This window comes from Anastrepha obliqua, chromosome 1 (assembly GCF_027943255.1).
Source record: "Anastrepha obliqua isolate idAnaObli1 chromosome 1, idAnaObli1_1.0, whole genome shotgun sequence".
Lineage (NCBI taxonomy): Eukaryota > Metazoa > Arthropoda > Insecta > Diptera > Tephritidae > Anastrepha > Anastrepha obliqua.
This window is the reverse complement of record NC_072892.1, coordinates 46,023,607-46,040,959: the sequence shown is the minus strand read 5'-3', so window position 1 is coordinate 46,040,959 and position 17,353 is coordinate 46,023,607. Positions and strand designations below refer to the sequence as shown.

The window sequence follows — 17,353 nt, the reverse complement described above, 5'->3', positions numbered from 1 at the left end:
AAAGTGGTTTGAGCCTAGCCCTTGTACCGGGCTGACTTTAGTTCGCGAGGTATTTAGCTCAAACCAATTAGTAGCGATTTCCTGTGCTAATTTCATTAGATTTTAGGAGCTTGACATCTATCCGATCCCACAAAATACGGAATATCACTCATATATGCATATATCATACGTGTATATAAGTACCGTGTACATCTCTGTTATATGTATGTTTGATCGAGCTCCTCCTCCAATTTGTAGCATGTGTCTCGATGTTCTTCCACAAACTTCACTTTGAAGCTGGAATTTTCGAGTTTGTTAAAATTTGATAAGTGCGAAGTATTGCTTACGCTAAAAATATGTTTGCCTTTTCAGTCTTGAACTGGAACTGCCTGTGGTTGTACAAAAAATAAGCGAAATAACGATAACTTTTCTAAAAAAAAAAATTACTTTGTTGGAATTCGTATGGATGTTGTTGTTTTGAAGCAGTCTAAAAATATTAACCTTTTACTTATTCATTACTTACTCACCAAAAAGAAAAGAGTACCAAATCTCATAAAACATATCTCTCCCCATGCAGCTACTCGACATGCTGAAATTCTACACATGCTTCGAGATCAGTGACGTCACCGGCGACTCGCTTACTGATCATCAGATGACTCAGTTACACTACAAGAAAATCACTTCGCTACAACGTGCTGCTTTCGCCAAATTTCCCGATCTGCGCTTGTTCGCCTTGTCCAATGTTGCGAATGTAGACACTCGTGAAGCGCTACAACGTCACTTTGGCGCACTCGATGCAAAAGCACTCAAAGAAATCGCCTCATTTTTGAATTTGGTTCCCGACTCCTTAGAAGCACCCTTTCAATGGCATCGACTTGATGATGAATTTCTTAAGGAGCTATTGATTACACGCCACGAACGTCGTTGTTCACAGTTGGAGGCACTTAATGAAATGCCGCTCTATCCTACAGAGGCTATCATTTGGGATGAAAATATTGTGCCCTCTGAATACTTTTCGGGAGATGGTTGCTTGGCTTTGCCAAAGTTGAATCTACAATTCCTCACTTTGCACGATTATTTGTTGCGCAACTTTAATCTTTTCCGCTTGGAGTCAACTTATGAGATACGACAGAATATCGAAGATGCCGTGAGTCGTATGCTGCCATGGCAATCGGAGGATGGTGATGTTGTGTTTGGTGGTTGGGCGCGCATGGCGCTACCGATTGCAACATTCGCTGTGGTTGAGGTGACAAAGCCACATATCGGCGAGCGTAAACCATCTCGTGTGCGTGCTGATGTGTCAGTAACGTTGTCCGTGCGCAAAGAAATCAAAGAGGAATGGGAGAATTTACGCAAGCATGACGTCTGCTTTTTAATAACTGTGAAGCCGACAAAGCCATATGGTGAGTAAAAGTAGAAGATAATTAATTTTAAAATTGATTTCAATAAAAATATTTTGAAAGGTACTAAATACAATCAACGCGAGCCGTTCATACCACAAGTTGGGCTGGTGTATGTGCGCGGCTGTGAGGTGGAAGGCATGTTGGACGCCAACGGACGTGTTATAGAAGATGGTCCTGAACCACGACCGCAATTGCCTGGCGAACAACGCACATATCGGGTTTGGCTTGATTCGAATCAATACCGATTAGATATGGACAATTTACAAGATGTGCGTAGAATTATCTGAGGCAACGCCACCTTATTCTATTTTTATTTTTTTTAACTTTTATTAAATTTTTAAGGGCTCCGATGATGTCTACGAGAGTTTTAATATTATAATGCGTCGCAAACCGAAGGAGAACAACTTCAAGGCTGTATTGGAGACCATACGGCATTTGATGAATACAGAATGCGTTGTGCCACCATGGTTGCATGACTTGCTACTTGGCTATGGTGACCCGGGTGCGGCACACTATTCTCATATGCCGAATCAAGAGCGTAGCTTAGATTTCAATGACACATTTTTGGAATTCGATCATTTGAAGAGCAGCTTCCCTGACTACGAAATAAAGTGTGAAGCTCCAGCCGAACAACGCGTGCCTCCATTCCGTTTGATATTTGAAGATGTGCCAGAACAGCGCAAAGATGAGATCGAAGATGAACAGGAAGATGAAAAAATGAAGAGTGCATTGGAAAAGGCGATTGTTGTGCAGCCATATGTGTTTGAAAGCCGTGGTCCATATGTGGCGAACAAACCGAAGCAGTAAGTATGAAAAAGAGAAAATATATGAAAGCATGTGATGAAGATAAATTTTAAAGTAAAGAAAAATTAAAAAAAAGTAAAGAAAAATATGAATTTGAAAATGAGGAAATATTTACAAATCAAATTATTTATGTACATCTGGAAATGAAGGTAGAATTTAAAATTAAATTAAATTTCGGGGGGAAGACGATAAATTCAAAAGGTAGGTAACTTTAAGAATTAAAAAAAATTAAAAACAAAAATAAATGTGGAATAGAAAAACAAATTAGGAACACTACAAAATGAGGATAAACTTAAAAAATATAAATTTCAAAATGCAAAACTATTGAAAAATAAAGATATATTAAAAAATAAATTCAAAAATAAAGTTTTAATTGAAAACAAAACTAAATTTTTAAAGGAAAAAGAATGTAAACCATAAAAAAATTAAAAAATATTAATTTGAAAATAGAAGGAGATTTTGTAAAGTAAGATAAAAAATGTAACAATAAAAAAAGTGTATTATTGATTTGGAAACTTTTTAAAATAATGATACATACAGAAATAGAAATAAATTTATAACAAATCTGAATTTCAAAAGAAAAATAGTAATTTAACATTATAAAAAATACTATAGGTATTTAAAAGATGACAAATCTAAAAAATAGGAAATTTAAAAAAATTCATACATACATATACGTATGTATGCAACACATATATTTGGACATAGAATTAAATTTAAATATAAAGTTAAAAGTGCAAACAAAACGAATTTTTAAAAGTAAGCATAATTTGAAAAGAAAGATAAACATATAACAATAAAAATAACTTAAAAAAAAAAATTTTTAAATATAACAATAAAAAATAAAATTAGAAAATAACAATAAAAATAATTAAAAAAAAAATTTAAATACAACAACAAAACAAATTTAAAATAAAAAAAAATTTTTAAATTATAAATTTTTTTTTTTTAAATTATAAAATTTTTTTTTTTTAAATTATAAAATTTTTTTTTTTACTTTACAAAAAACTTTTAAATAAAAAAAATTAAAAAAAAAAATTAAATATAACAATAAAAAAAATTAATTTAAAAATAAAGCAATAAAATATAAATTAAAAAAATAAATAAATTTTTAAAAACAAAGATGCATTATGTAATGAAGATATTATTATTTAAAATGCCGAAATATTTCAAAATAATATTTGGAAATATAAATAAATTCGAAAAAATAAAAAATAAAGATAAAGCTAACGATACAAATAAAGATTTAAATAAACCTACTGTTATGGATATACAAAAAAAAAATAACCAAAAAAGTGCTGGGTTCAATCAGCGCTGCGAAAATCTTTTCCAATACCAGTCGTCCCAAACAGTTAATGATTAATCTCGGAAAGAATTTGTGCCATGAAAAAGCTTCCTGTTAAAAACCATCATCCGCCACAATGCAACATTTAACTCTAAGGTCCTCCGTTCGTGGAGCAATAAGAAAAAGACGCACGCCACGATCGTAAATATCGCAAGTCTGGCGAGATCCCTAAAAAAAGTTTTTGTTTACTATTTTTTTTAATTCGTCAATGGAATGGAAAATCGTTCCAAACTTTTGTCGAATTTTTTCGTTGTGGTTGTTGTTCACCCTCTTGCAAAAATACAAAACATTCACCGTAAAATGTTTAGAAATGCACATGAACTAACATCCAGATCGTTCCGGTAACGTAGTTTTCGGAATGATCTAATTGATATTTTCAGTAAGGCAATACGTGCCGTTTAAAATCATAAAAGGCGTAAAGAAATCATAAAAATACTGTATACGATAATTTATATATATGTAAGATCCTTTGTTGGATGTTTGGACGAGTTTATCCTCTCATTTGTGGTGTGCGTGAGGTGTTGTTCCACAAATAAAATCATATTTACATGCCAAATTTCCAGCAGTGCCGTGTATTTTTTGTTGCCTAATTATTTGAATACTTTATTTCAGAAACACCGTACGCTTTACACCCACTCAACTGGAAGCAATTCGCGCTGGTATGCAACCCGGTCTCACGCTTGTCGTAGGCCCTCCGGGTACGGGCAAAACAGATGTCGCTGTGCAAATCATATCCAATCTCTATCACAATCATCCCAATCAACGTACATTGATCGTAACACACTCCAATCAAGCGCTGAACCAGCTTTTCGAGAAAATTATGGCTCTCGACATTGACGAGCGCCATTTGCTGCGTCTCGGTCACGGCGAAGAAGCCTTGGAGACGGAGAAGGACTTTAGTCGTTATGGGCGTGTCAATTACGTACTTACACAGCGCTTAGAGCTGCTCAAAAAAGTACAAAAGTTGCAAGAATCGCTCAATGTACTTGGCGATAACGCCTACACTTGTGAAACGGCCGGTTATTTCTATCTCTACAATGTGGTAGCTCGTTGGGAAAAGTTTCTCACGCAAGCCACAGCCGTTGCGGATGACACTGACTCGGCTACTTGGCGCGCGGTATTCGAAAAGGAATTCCCTTTCACGCGATTCTTTGCCGATGCACCGCAACCGCTATTCAAAGGCGACACATACGACGAATATATGGAAATTGCAAAATCTTGTTTCCGCTATATAACACATATTTTCACGGAATTAGAGGAGTTCCGCGCTTTCGAACTGCTGCGCACCGGCTTGGATCGCTCAAAGTATCTGCTTGTAAAGGAGGCAAAAATTATAGCGATGACTTGTACACACGCAGCGTTGAAGCGTAAGGAATTAGTAAATTTGGGTTTCCGTTATGACAACATACTTATGGAAGAGGCGGCGCAAATATTGGAAATCGAAACGTTCATACCGCTGTTGTTGCAAAATCCGCTCGATGGCTATAATCGCTTGAAGCGTTGGATTATGATCGGTGATCATCATCAGTTGCCGCCAGTTATCAAAAATATGGCATTCCAAAAGTTCTCGAATATGGAGCAGAGTTTATTTACGCGACTGGTGCGACTGGGTGTACCCACAGTCGATTTGGATGGACAGGGTCGTGCCAGATCTAGGTTTGTTGAATTTCGTTTACTTACCATAAGTTTTGTTTCAATATTTTAACTATTTCTTTCAGTATTTGCACTTTATACAAATGGCGATATAAGAAATTAGATGATCTTTCGCATATTTTGCAACGCGCCGAGTACCGCAATGCCAATGCTGGATTTGTGCACGACTATCAGCTCATTAATGTGGAGGATTTCAATGGTGTGGGCGAAACAGAACCAAATCCTTTCTTTTATCAAGTAAGTGAATATATGTAAAGTAATAAACTAGGATAATGCGCGCTATTTATCATCATCAGTTGAATGCCAAGGGGATATTCTAAATCTCAAGATAGAAACAAAAAGTGCCTGAATTCAGCTGCTCATTTCAAGAATATGTATTAATCTAAATAACTGATTTTGGCTGATTTGAAAAATATGCACCCATCATATCCTTCGCTCTTACACCCTTACTGGGTGTTTGGCCGAGCTCCTCCGCCTGGTTTGGTGTGCGTCTTGATCTCTTTCCTCAAGCGGAGAGTCCTGCAGTTTAAGGCCGACTCCGAACGGTAAATGACTTTTATGAGGAGCTTTTTTATGGCAGAAATACACTCGGAGGATTGCCATTGCCTGCCGACAGCGCCCGCTATTAGAAAACCTGTCAATTACAATCATCAAATATCTTTGTCTTTCCAATGCATATAGTCCAGGAGCCAGGGGTCGATTTTGGACTGCGTTTTTATACCGTTAAATTCTTGACTATACTTGTGATTTGGCTTTCATGAATAACGAAAGTGAACGTCAGCTGGCGCACCCGCGGTGGGTGTGATTGTGGGAGGGTACGAAACGTGTCGAAAAAAAATTTCTACCAACTCATTTTATACCGGCTGAATTTTTTTTGTGTATTGTTGACATTTAGTAGAATAAAAAAAAATAGTCAGCCGCGCCGTAGAGGGAGTAAAAAAAACGTCAGCTGAACAGGTGAACTTGTAAAACAAATTGAAAAGTAAAACTACTTTATGCCGATTGAAATTTTTTTACATAATTTTTAGTCCGGGAGCTAGGGGTCATTTTGAGCTCATCATTTCATGCCGACTGATTTTAATACTGAAGCAAGAATGTATCATTGCGTTCATACATCTCGGCGACGCGCGGAATTTTCAATGCTTCGGCTGAGGGTCATCCCACCGCTATAAACGCAGCTGACAATCATTATTATATTTTCATATGTGTTCAAAATGATGGAAAAAAATTCAATCGGCATAAAGTAGCTTTACTTTTTAATTTATTTTACAAGTTCGCCTGTTCAGCTGACGTACTTTTTCCCCTCTACGGCGCAGCTGACTATTTTTTTTTTTTTATTCTACTAAATGTTAACAATACACAAAAAAATTCAGCCGGTATTAAATGAGTTGTTACAATTTTTTTTTCGACACGTTTCGCAGCATCCCACGCACGTACCCACCGCTACTGGGCCAGCTGCTAGTTGGTTTCGTCATCCATTGGATGGCGTCTGCCTTCAGTATTAAAATCAGTCGGCCTGAAATGATGAGGTCAAAATGACCCCTGGCTCCCGGACTAATAGGACTCCTTCTTTCCTCTGATACAGCAGTAAATGACGCATCGAATATTCGTACAATGTGACATAGCCACAAGAGTCGCTATATTTAACTCACTACGTCTATGGCAAAAAGGTCTTATTAGTTACTTATCTGTCGCCTGCGGTGTTCAGCATCGCTAAAGCGATAATCCCGAATATTTTCCAAAGAATCAACTCGAAAACCGTATTTTTTATCTAAAATTGAATAGTCCTGACTTATACATATAGTGCATTTAGTGCTCACCGTTGACCAAAATGGCGTTTCCTGGAACATTTTCCAGCGGGGATTCCACGGAGATATTAGTTTGGTGAAAAATAAATCCATTATTTTCTCATGTAAAGTATCGATCATATAATGTAAAATGTATGCTTGTTGTCAAGGTGACATTTCACACTAAAAAAATTATTTTCCTATTTTTTGTTTGCTTCATTCAGTTGTGAGTTACAGGGTGTTAACAATAGAAGTCAACAAAGAGAAAATTCGGTACATTTTACAGTTTTTCTTTTATAAAAGCGAAAATGCAAGCTAGGCCGCTGAAATTGTGAATGTTGTTCATGGTGCCGATACTGTAACAGATAATTACGTGCAATTTCGGTATCGCCGATTTCATTCAGGCATTTTTGATGTTAAAGAATATGTCGATAAAATTACAGAAATAAACGAAGTTGACCGGCATGTTAATAGTCGTAGCATCGCCCACGAGCTAAAGATCGACCATGAAACAATTTTTCGCAACAATTTTACGCAAAACTAATGGATTTCTTTTTCCCCAAACTAATACTCACTGACTTTCTGTTTAAGTGTTAAGATTTCCAACTGAAAAGAGCTGTCCTTGTCAAATTTCATGTCATACAAAATTACATTTTTTACAGTTGGCTATTTTATTTAACTTTTGTTTAATGTTCATTTTTTTATAAAAGTGCCGGACAGCCATGCGGCCATCAAATCAATGGAGGCAGTTATACTAAGATCAAAGGTTGTTCAGAAATACCTGGCAGCTCTAAATGATATTAGCACCGTCTTCAAAGTCAGCCTTATATGGGTTCCGGGACATAGAGATATTGAAGGAAATTGCAAGGTGGATGAGCTAGGCAGACTTAATCTTCCACTGCTTGAAAATAGAGGCAAGGCAGAGAATTTCTATAGGAACTTGCAAATTAAGGATAAAAATTAATATTCTCCAGCCATGGAGAGAAGAAAATACTTGTGTTACAACCAGTTTAGTTTGGCCGCATCTATTTGCGAAAAGTTCAGGAGAACTGCTCAACCTCTCAAGAGAGAAGATTTTCGTGACTTATGTCACCGGTCATTGACTGTTAAATTGAGAAAACACTTCCTCTGTAATTGTCCGGCCTTAGAATGGGGTATAGAAAGGTTGTTAAGAGAATACCATTTTGACTCTCTTACGGAACTATTCGGTGTTGGGATAAAATCTATCCTACGCTTCATAAGAGAGTCTAAATGGTTCTTTAATAAAGTAAGGTCCCCTACTACAACGGACATACATAGTCTAAGTGAGTTGGCTACTCTAAACCGACTACCACAAAAACCTAACCTAACCTATGTACCGCTCATACAGATGGATGGGCAAACAGACATCGCTTAAACGATAACTTTCTTCATACTTCACATTTTTCTATATGAACAAGGTGATGCAAAAAGAAACTCCAAAAATAATTTAAAAATAAACTATTTTTCTAGCGGCATATGAATTTGAAATTATTAGATCAATCGTGAAATAAGAAAGTTTTAGCGTTTTTTTAGTTAAGTAGAGTGATAGTTTTTGCGCCACCTTTCCTATATATCTGTGCTATAAGTAATGCTTAGGAGTTATATACAGTTAGAAGGCCGAAAAGGAGCAAATTTTCCAGACTTTTTTCTGAGAAAACTTTTAATCTAAATTGATCTAAAAATTTGTACACATATTATGTTACCGTTTATCTGCATTTTAAGATTAAGTATTAGTAAAAATATTTATTTGGAAAGGAGCTACAGCTGATCTCCAGGAGCTCCTCTCGAAAAAGACGTTTTGCGGTGACCACTATATCTCTGTACTGGATCCTCTGAAATTAAAAAACCAGATTCCGTTAAAGTAATGTTAAATCTAGTAACTAATCGAAGAAATAAGCAAAATAAAATGGCGGTTACTCAACAAAAAAAATCGATTTTTGACCAAAATGTCGGCTTTAAATTGTTTATAAAAAAAAATAATTATCGGTGAGAAAAAATCTTAGATTAATTACTAAAAAATATATTTAAGAAGCTCGTGTTAAAATTTGATATCAATCGGTTTAGCCGTTTTCGAATAATGTTGGCCATTTTGAGAAAAAACGCGTTTAAAGTTTGAAAAGCATTCTGAAACGCCTTTTCAAATTTGCGTGTAACTTAGAAAATATTCACCGGAATTATATTAAGTTTTTTGTGTGTATTCCTAACTATATTTACATTAAGAAAAAAAAGCGATTTTGGTCGAGCTTAACAAAGTGGGTCAGTCTTTCTTCCACGTGCTAACAGGCGCTAGTTGAACATGACACACCAAGTGAAGCCAAGTCCTAACCCACCTTGTCTTTCCAACTCAAAGGAGTCCTTTTTCTTCCTCTGCCACCACCAGCAGGGACCGTATCGAATATTCTCAGGGCTGATACATTTGTATCTATTCGGACGTCATGACCATGTCAACGGAGTCGCTGGATCTTTATTCGCTGTACTACGACTATGTCGTCATAAAGCTCAGTGTTTCATCGTCTATGAAATCCGCTGTCGCCAAAGAGCAAAGATCAAAAGAATCTTCCACACACTCTTTCTCTCGAACACCCCAAGGGCCGCTTTATCGGATATTGTCATCGTCCAAGCCTATGTGGCTTGATAAGAGATGTACAAAGAAGTGGGCATTGGGTATAAAAAATCGAATCACACAAAACCATCATCTTACATTCATCTAATTTAATATACTTACGAGTATACGAGTACATCTTGTTTTCTTTCTCTCCATAACCTTACCTAATCTTTTGTTTATCTCAAATTGTAACTCACAGAATCTTGCTGAGGCTGAGTACGTCGTTGCCGTTTACATGTATATGCGTCTACTGGGCTATCCCGCCGATAAGATTTCCATACTGACCACCTACAATGGACAAAAGCATCTGATACGCGATGTGATCGATGTACGCTGCGGCAACAATCCACTTATTGGATGGCCATACAAAGTAACGACTGTGGACAAATATCAAGGTCAACAGAATGATTATATACTAATTTCGCTGGTACGCACAAAAGCAGTGGGACATTTGCGCGATGTGCGTCGTTTAGTAGTGGCGATGAGTCGTGCGCGATTGGGATTGTATATTTTCGGGCGTGTGGCATTGTTTAAAAACTGTTTTGAATTGCAACAAACGTTCAAACTGGTAAGCCATGGTGTATAAATACATTTTGTTTTTTTTTTAAGCTTACCTTTTTCTTTTTTTTTTGCAGTTAACCCAACGCCCCCAGCGTCTGCAACTGCTTCAAGAAGAAACCTATCCCACACAGCGTTTAACCGACGAAAAAGTAGATGTGCAACGCATTTACGAAGTCAAAAACATGACAGAAATGGCAGAAAATATCTGCGAAATGTATATGAAGCGCATGGAAGAGCTTAAAGACAAGCTGCCTGCTGATGCGGACTTGCAAATGTATGCAGATCTACCACAGGAAAGCGTTGAGGAGAGTGATATAGCACAATTAACTGAACAGGGTGCAAATCAAGCAGTAGAGAATGACGAACCACCTACAAAACGGCCGGCAAAGGAAACTAAAAAGACGCCAAAAGCTGCTGCTACATTCGATCCCATACCAATTGTTAATGAAGTAAGCGTGGAAGATGCAGAGGAAGATGAACCCGAAGCGCAAGCTAGTGCATCAACGCATGCGACGCAAACAGAAACTGAAACGGTTACTGCACAAAATGAAGCTGCTACTGTTGAAGCACCGGCGGCTGATTAGTGGTTTGGTGTTTCATTAAGGGATTATCAATATGCGAAATATTCTATTGAAAGTTTAACTATAAAATAAAGAAATATATAAACATTTTATTACGCAGACAAAAAATTATTACACAAAATTCCATTCCATATTGCACGAATATAAAAAGTTAATGCAATACCTCACTTCTTTGGCGCTGTAATGCCCTCCAGTTGAGCCTTTAACTGTGTGTTGGTCTTCTTGAGGAATGCAACCTCTTCCGCATATTTCTTCTCCTCTGACGCGCGCAGTTCTGCATTACGACGTTCTGCTTGCTCTTGCTTGATCTTCATGTCGTTGATAATCTCTTCGAGCGATTCCTTTTCGGTTTCCAATGTTTTGACACGATCGCGCAGCATTTCTTTCTCTTCGTGTGCCTGCAATGCTTTACGCATACCAAATGCCACCGAACTGCAGTATAGTGTTTCATATGCCTCCATAGACATGGCGATTTCGTCTCGTATACGTAACAGTAGCAGGCCACGCTCTGAGCAATTAATGGTGACTTGACGAATTATTTCATCTACATATAATAAAAATAGATAAAAGCGTTTTATTTTTTAGTTTAAAAATAATTTTAGCATTGTTTTTTTTGTTTCGGTACCAAAGCACTGTGTATACAACTCTCGGCGTATGGGACAAATGCCCGTCTCACGAGCCTGCGTTTGTTGAAGACGTGTGTCCAGCATCTCTTGTAAGTTGATGACATCCTGTCGAGTAGCTGGTGTACTTGATACCTAAAAATCAGAAGATGTATAAAATATGATATGTACCATGACAATAACTTTGCCATTGTTCAACAGAAACTAATAAAGCCCATTATAGTAACTCATTACTTAGACACTATGGCCATTTGTGGAATAGCCATCTCTTATGTCCCAGTTAGTGACATTTAAGCCACTTAATACCTATGTATGTCGAACTTTTTTAAGCTATCAATGTCTAAACTTGACATTTTTTCTAAGTTATCTTTATTCGCATAGCCCTTACGTAGGCTTTGCAATCACACAGAAAATATTCGTCCTCCTAACCTTTTTTTCGATCATATTCAATAAGCATCCGTGTATTTTTTTTTTCAACATAGTCCGCTTTTAGAAAGATAAGTACACTTCTCCCTACCATACGCTTCGCCCATTTTTTTAACCCCTCCAAAAATAGGATTTGTCGAACTCTCCTCTGTCTCGGCGATGACTTCCTCGTTTGAACCAAATTTTTTTGCACGCGAACCATTTCTTCATGTTAGGGAACAAGAAAAAGTCGCAGGAAGCCAGATTGGATGAGTACGGGGGATGTCGCAGTAATTCATGCATTTTGGCGGAGACAACTCCAGATGAAAGTGCTAGTGCGTTATCGCGGTGAAACAGCACCTTCTTTTTCGCCAAATGCAGCCGCGTCTCTTTCAATATTTTGTGAAAGTGGTCCAATAACTCACTGTAGTCGTCCAGTAATCGTTCGTCCTATTTCTTAAAAATCCATGAGAATGAGGCCGTTCCCATCCCAAAAAATCGTTGCCATGAGCTTTCCGACCGATGGAACTGTCTTCGCTTTCTTTGGAGCACATTCACCGAAAGAAATTCATTTTTTTTGAGTGTTTTTTAGTTTCTGGTATGTAATGATGAATCCAGGTTTCATTAAGGGCGAAAATTCGTTGTTGTTCATCATGAGCAATCGCGGCACCTATCGGGTCGACAATTCTTTCATCGCCAACTTATCATGTAAAATATTAATTGCCGTTTCGGTCGACACACCTATGGCCTCTGTTATTTCGCGCACTTTTGTTATTCGACCAGTGAGAATCATGTCGTGGACTTTTTGAATGATTTCCTCGGTAACCACGTCTGCCGAGCGGCCTGGTCACTCCTCATCAAAAACGGATGTTCGCCCACGTTTAAGCTCGTTAAACCAATACCTAACTGTGGTCAAAGATGGCGAAGCGTTACCATAAACAGCATCCAATTTTCCTTTTATCTCCTTGCATTTTCCCCATCCAAAAACAAAAAGCGATTTACCGATTTACCATTATGAGGCTGCCCTGTTATGGAAAATATCTCTAATACCGTACTTAAATTAGCCCTGGTTTTTATCATCAAACCGAGGTCACATGCTTGCATTTTTTCATCTCTATTTTGCCATCACAAGTTTTCTTGCCTTCCGAGATTATTCAATAGAGGGAAGCACCAAACTAACCGGTTTTTTTCTGGAAGAATTGAGGGTTTGTTGTTGTCAACAACTTGGCAACAGCCAAGATAACAATCCCACGACAGATATAAATCCGGGTCGGTCAGATAGCGTAGACCGGAGAGTTGTGGGAACGAAGAAATTGGCTGTATTTTGCCACGCTCCGCGATTTCCTTCAATACTTCTGTGAACCGACATCCATATATGTAAGTTTTACACTGAATTATCTAACCATTGCACAGTGGTCCGACCAGAAGGCGTTGGCGGACAAAATTCAAAAACTCATTTAATTAAGCTGAAAATATATATTTAGGGGTTTTAAGAATCAGTGATAACGAATCTGACCTTAGTTTTAGCAAATTTGAATACTATAAATACATTTTTACTTCCGTAATTAGCTGTTGAGTTCATTTTTACATTTTTCACGACCCCAAAGAGTACCACGTGGAGGTTTACGGTAAAGTTATTCTCTCCTCATTTTTTTTTTTGTTTGTTTTTAGACTTTTTTTAATTTTTAATTTTTTTTTTATTTTTAATTTAAAAATTTTTTTTTGTTTTAGTTTTTAATTTTTTTTGGATATTTAGTTGTTTTTTTTTCATTTTTAATTTTTTTTTATGATTCAGAATCCTCGGTTTCTGATGAGCTGTTTTCTGAGGCTGGATCATTTTTCAAATTTAAAAGCGCAAGAACTTTTTTTGAAAATGAAGAGGATTTAAAGTTGTCATTTAAGGGAAAATCAGTTTTTTCAGCTAACCAAGATGCATTCTCATTTAATACGCGACCCCAATGTCTGTTAGATCGTTCTAATTTTCTATTAATATCTTTACAAAAATTACTAACAATCTTCAAAACCTGATCTTTCAATTCTTTCACACTATCATCATGGTATTGAAGCGTCTCAAGAACGTAATCTTGTAATTCTAACTTCTTTGACTCAAAACTTTTTTTTTCTGAAGAACGAAAAAAAATAAATAACTCCTTTTTTCAAAACTATACGTCATTTTGATTTTATTATACAAGCAATTCTCAGATGTTCGTTAATATTCTAATCGGCTTATGCCCGTTCCTCCAGTGACAGATAAAAATGTTATATGATTATATATAATTTTATTGTATATAGTGTTATATATACATATATCATATAATATTAATATTGTAATAATATTAAAAAACAATTTTGTTTTTTTAATAATTTTTTTTTTTTTTTAGTTGTCTCTTAATGCTTATGGGGTCTGTGATGTCTTTTTCTGTCTTTTACACAAAATTGCATAAACCATATGTAACGTTTTGCTTGTGGGTAAATGCACAAAAGCTACATTATTTTTAATTTGCGCAACAGGTTTCAGTTTGAGATCATAGCTGAAATATGTGGCTACATCACTCATGTCGATTTCAAGTGGACCGGTGTGGACCACTCGAAAAAATGATCTTTAAAAAAAAAAATTTCGAAAAATTTTGAAATTAAAAAAAAAAATTGGATTTTGTACCACAACTTAAGAGAATTATTACTGTTTCCGTTAATATATTCAATTATCTTTTGTTTTTTTTTCAATATTTGGTTAACAATCAAATGGTAATATTTATTTGCAGACATGAAAATGAAACTCTTGTATGAAGTGCGATTTGCATACAATTTCATGTTTAAAGTCAAAAAACTACGATGAAAAATGTGTTCGATTAAGTAATATTTTCAGGAAATCTGCCTTGAATATTTAAGAAAACATCTGCATTATCAAATTTTTATTTCAAAAATGTTGAAAAATTGAATTTTGTCCGGCCGCCGGACCACTGTGCATTGTATTGAGTAATTTGTGACATTCAGTTCAAGTATAGTCAACTTAAGTGCTTTACGTGCAACCTGATTGTGTGAGTTAATATTTACACCGATTCCTCTATTTACTCCACTCAGTATCACGTAGATTCGTATAAAATGTTTTTATTTCCTTACCACCCAGCATTGAACTGACTATATAAACGTTGGTCTGGTCTAAACTACCAGTCTTTCCAAACAGGTATCATTTTACTGGCCAAAGGAAACTGGTATTGTTTTTATTGCATCAGTTTTACTGAACTTTACTCGCCCTGGTGTTCGAATAAGTGTTGACATCGAAGGGTTTGTTACTATCGTGCAAGACTATAGACCTATTTTTGATATGCAGGATTTAACTGGTAGAATGTTCAGGGCATAATTGTGCCAGTGTTATGCGGATCTCACGAGGCAACTCGAGTTATCCTCTGCCTCGGCCTTCCGATTATGTTTTTCAGGCGGCGCGAAATTGTAAAGATTGGGTTTGTTGTGTAACAGCGCGAAACATTCCCTCCTGAGTCGGTAATAAATCCAGGTCGCTCCTGCAACTTGCAATAGACTATTGTAGGAACACCGCTTGGTGTATGATTTTCTTATTTTAAAGAGATGGTTTCTGTGAAGGTAGCTCGTTGTTGTTGTTGTAGCAGCATAAACATTCCTCGTGCATATACAAGGAATGCTGCTGAAGTAACAGTCCTTGGCCGGGTATAAAGCCGGGTCGTTCCGGTTACGCAGAACCGACTGTCGTGGGAACGTAAAGGGAAAGGAACGTGGGAAAGGTAGCTCGTCTTACATCACACCAACGGCAATTGTTACAAAAATTGCATGCTGTTATGCTCCTTAGTTCATAGTTTAATATTCTCACTATTAAGTTGACCAAATACGATTATTTGGCCATATAAATCTTCCAGACTTTTAAGAACCAATACCAGTGCCGATAGCTTAACTGGGAGTGTTACCAACAAAAAGCCTTGACAATCTTTTGTGCGAAGTTGTGGAGCACAACAAATTGCTCAGTAAGCAGTTCCTGCTCGGATGCTACCGTAGGTCTCATCCCTGGAGACACCTGCTTGAGCTCGAGCCGCCTCCCAGGCACGTCAGGAGACACCTCCTAGACTACGCTGGCGAAATCCAGGACAAGACTGACCGTAACCTACTGGACCGGACAGTATTTAGACAGTCTATAAACGACATTCACCGGGAGACCGTTACCAGCTTCTTGAACTCCAGTCCTGTGAATGCCGTAATCGGAGTCCAACCACCACCTATTGCAGATGAAGAGCTCCAGCTTCCCCGTGAGACCCGTGTAACACTGGCACAACTACGTTCTGGACACTGTAGCAGGTTAAACTCCTACATATCCAGAATCGACCCCGACATACCAAACACATGTCCGGCATGTGAAGGTACCCCGCACGATCCTAACCACCTCTTCCCATGCCCCCTTAAACCGACTCATCTAACCCCCCTCTCCCTCTGGACCCAACCTGTCGAAACAGCATGTTTCCTGGGCCTACCCCTAGATGAGCTAGACGAAGACGAACGATGATATGCCTACCCTGACAGGGCTACCTATGCTGTTAACAACAACAACAACAATATCTTTTGTGCGAAACTAAAAACCATTATTCCATTCTAACTCCTTAACCTTATACTCCATAAACGTCACTTATGTATAAAGTGACCTGAGCTCTATTTTAACAGTATCCCAACTCTATAGTTGATGTAAGTTTCAGTACATATTCCACCTACCGTTTGTTGCCATAACTGCCCATCCTCCTCCCAGCAGCGCGGGGGCAATATGGAATTAAGTATCTCCTCAGTTTCGCGTTTGGTGTCCAACAAAGCGCCAGCCGTTAGTGGTCGTTTTAATTCCTATGAATAGCATTTATTTGCATTATAATGCATGCCTCATAAATCCGTAAATCTAGACTCACAATTTCAGTTGGTACACCCTTTTTGTCAGGGTGTTTCACTACTAACACTGGATTATTATAGCGCACCAGTGTCTGATACTGATCAACTGTAGCTACATCCACTTCATCCATATTTGCCAGTCGGTTATTTAATATTGCACTTATAAAAAATTAAATAATCTTTGATCTGTATATAAAAAATATAAACTTAAATATTTCCCGTCAGTTTGAAAATTTTGATTTATTCTTGATTGGCTTGCCTTCTCGAATAATGCCTGTTATTTATTATTATTTTGTTTATAGCAACCGGAAGAGGAAGCTTATAGTATTTTAAAGAAATGATGTTATTTCAATTTTGTGTTTAACAAGGGGCCGGTTGAGAGGGTGGTGTTAACATGAATTCCTTTGCACATTTACGCATGTGTTACCCTGTGCTAGACGTAAATATATTTTAATCGTATTCAAAGTAGCTTAACTTAACGATATCTAAAAGATGTGAACTTACTTTTAGATATCGTTAAGTTAAGCAGTAATTAGCAATAAAAAAATTAATCTCCTAGTTCACATATGACAAATTAGCTGCAACATTGACAATCAGCTGTCAAGACTGTTTTGAAAGCGATTTCTTAATAGAAATTGATTTGATTGAGTATTTGATTGTTTTTTGCTTGTTCAATTATTACCAACGATA

General features: G+C 37.0%; 2 protein-coding genes across 2 annotated transcripts in view; one reads left to right on the top strand and one right to left on the bottom strand.

The window, feature by feature from the left end:
• Positions 1-10,834, top strand: part of LOC129237294 (RNA helicase aquarius) — a 42,508-nt gene extending 31,674 nt beyond the window's left edge. Inside the window, exons 5-11 of the mRNA XM_054871955.1 lie at positions 557-1,382; positions 1,443-1,651; positions 1,725-2,185; positions 4,144-5,187; positions 5,250-5,421; positions 9,797-10,165; positions 10,233-10,834. Coding sequence (XP_054727930.1) covers positions 557-1,382; positions 1,443-1,651; positions 1,725-2,185; positions 4,144-5,187; positions 5,250-5,421; positions 9,797-10,165; positions 10,233-10,742 — 3,591 coding nt within the window. The 3' untranslated portion in view covers positions 10,743-10,834. The remainder of the gene's footprint in view (positions 1-556; positions 1,383-1,442; positions 1,652-1,724; positions 2,186-4,143; positions 5,188-5,249; positions 5,422-9,796; positions 10,166-10,232) is intronic.
• On the bottom strand, positions 10,796-16,997 carry LOC129237327 (putative inner dynein arm light chain, axonemal). Its single transcript, XM_054872004.1, has 4 exons — positions 16,684-16,997; positions 16,499-16,621; positions 11,365-11,497; positions 10,796-11,283 (listed from the first exon to the last, which is right to left on the bottom strand). Exons 1-4 carry the CDS (start codon positions 16,792-16,794, stop codon positions 10,904-10,906), a joined length of 747 nt encoding a protein of 248 aa, XP_054727979.1. The 5' UTR covers positions 16,795-16,997; the 3' UTR covers positions 10,796-10,903.
• Between the last annotated feature and the right edge of the window lie 356 nt (positions 16,998-17,353).

Coding starts and splice junctions, on each gene's coding strand:
- LOC129237327 (XM_054872004.1), bottom strand. CDS start 16,794: ATGGATGAAGTGGATGTAGCTACAGTTGATCAGTATCAGACACTGGTG. Junction 16,622..16,683: donor AGGGTGTACCAACTGAAATT/GTGAGTCTAGAT, acceptor TGCTATTCATAG/GAATTAAAACGACCACTAAC. Junction 11,284..11,364: donor GTTGTATACACAGTGCTTTG/GTACCGAAACAA, acceptor TATTATATGTAG/ATGAAATAATTCGTCAAGTC.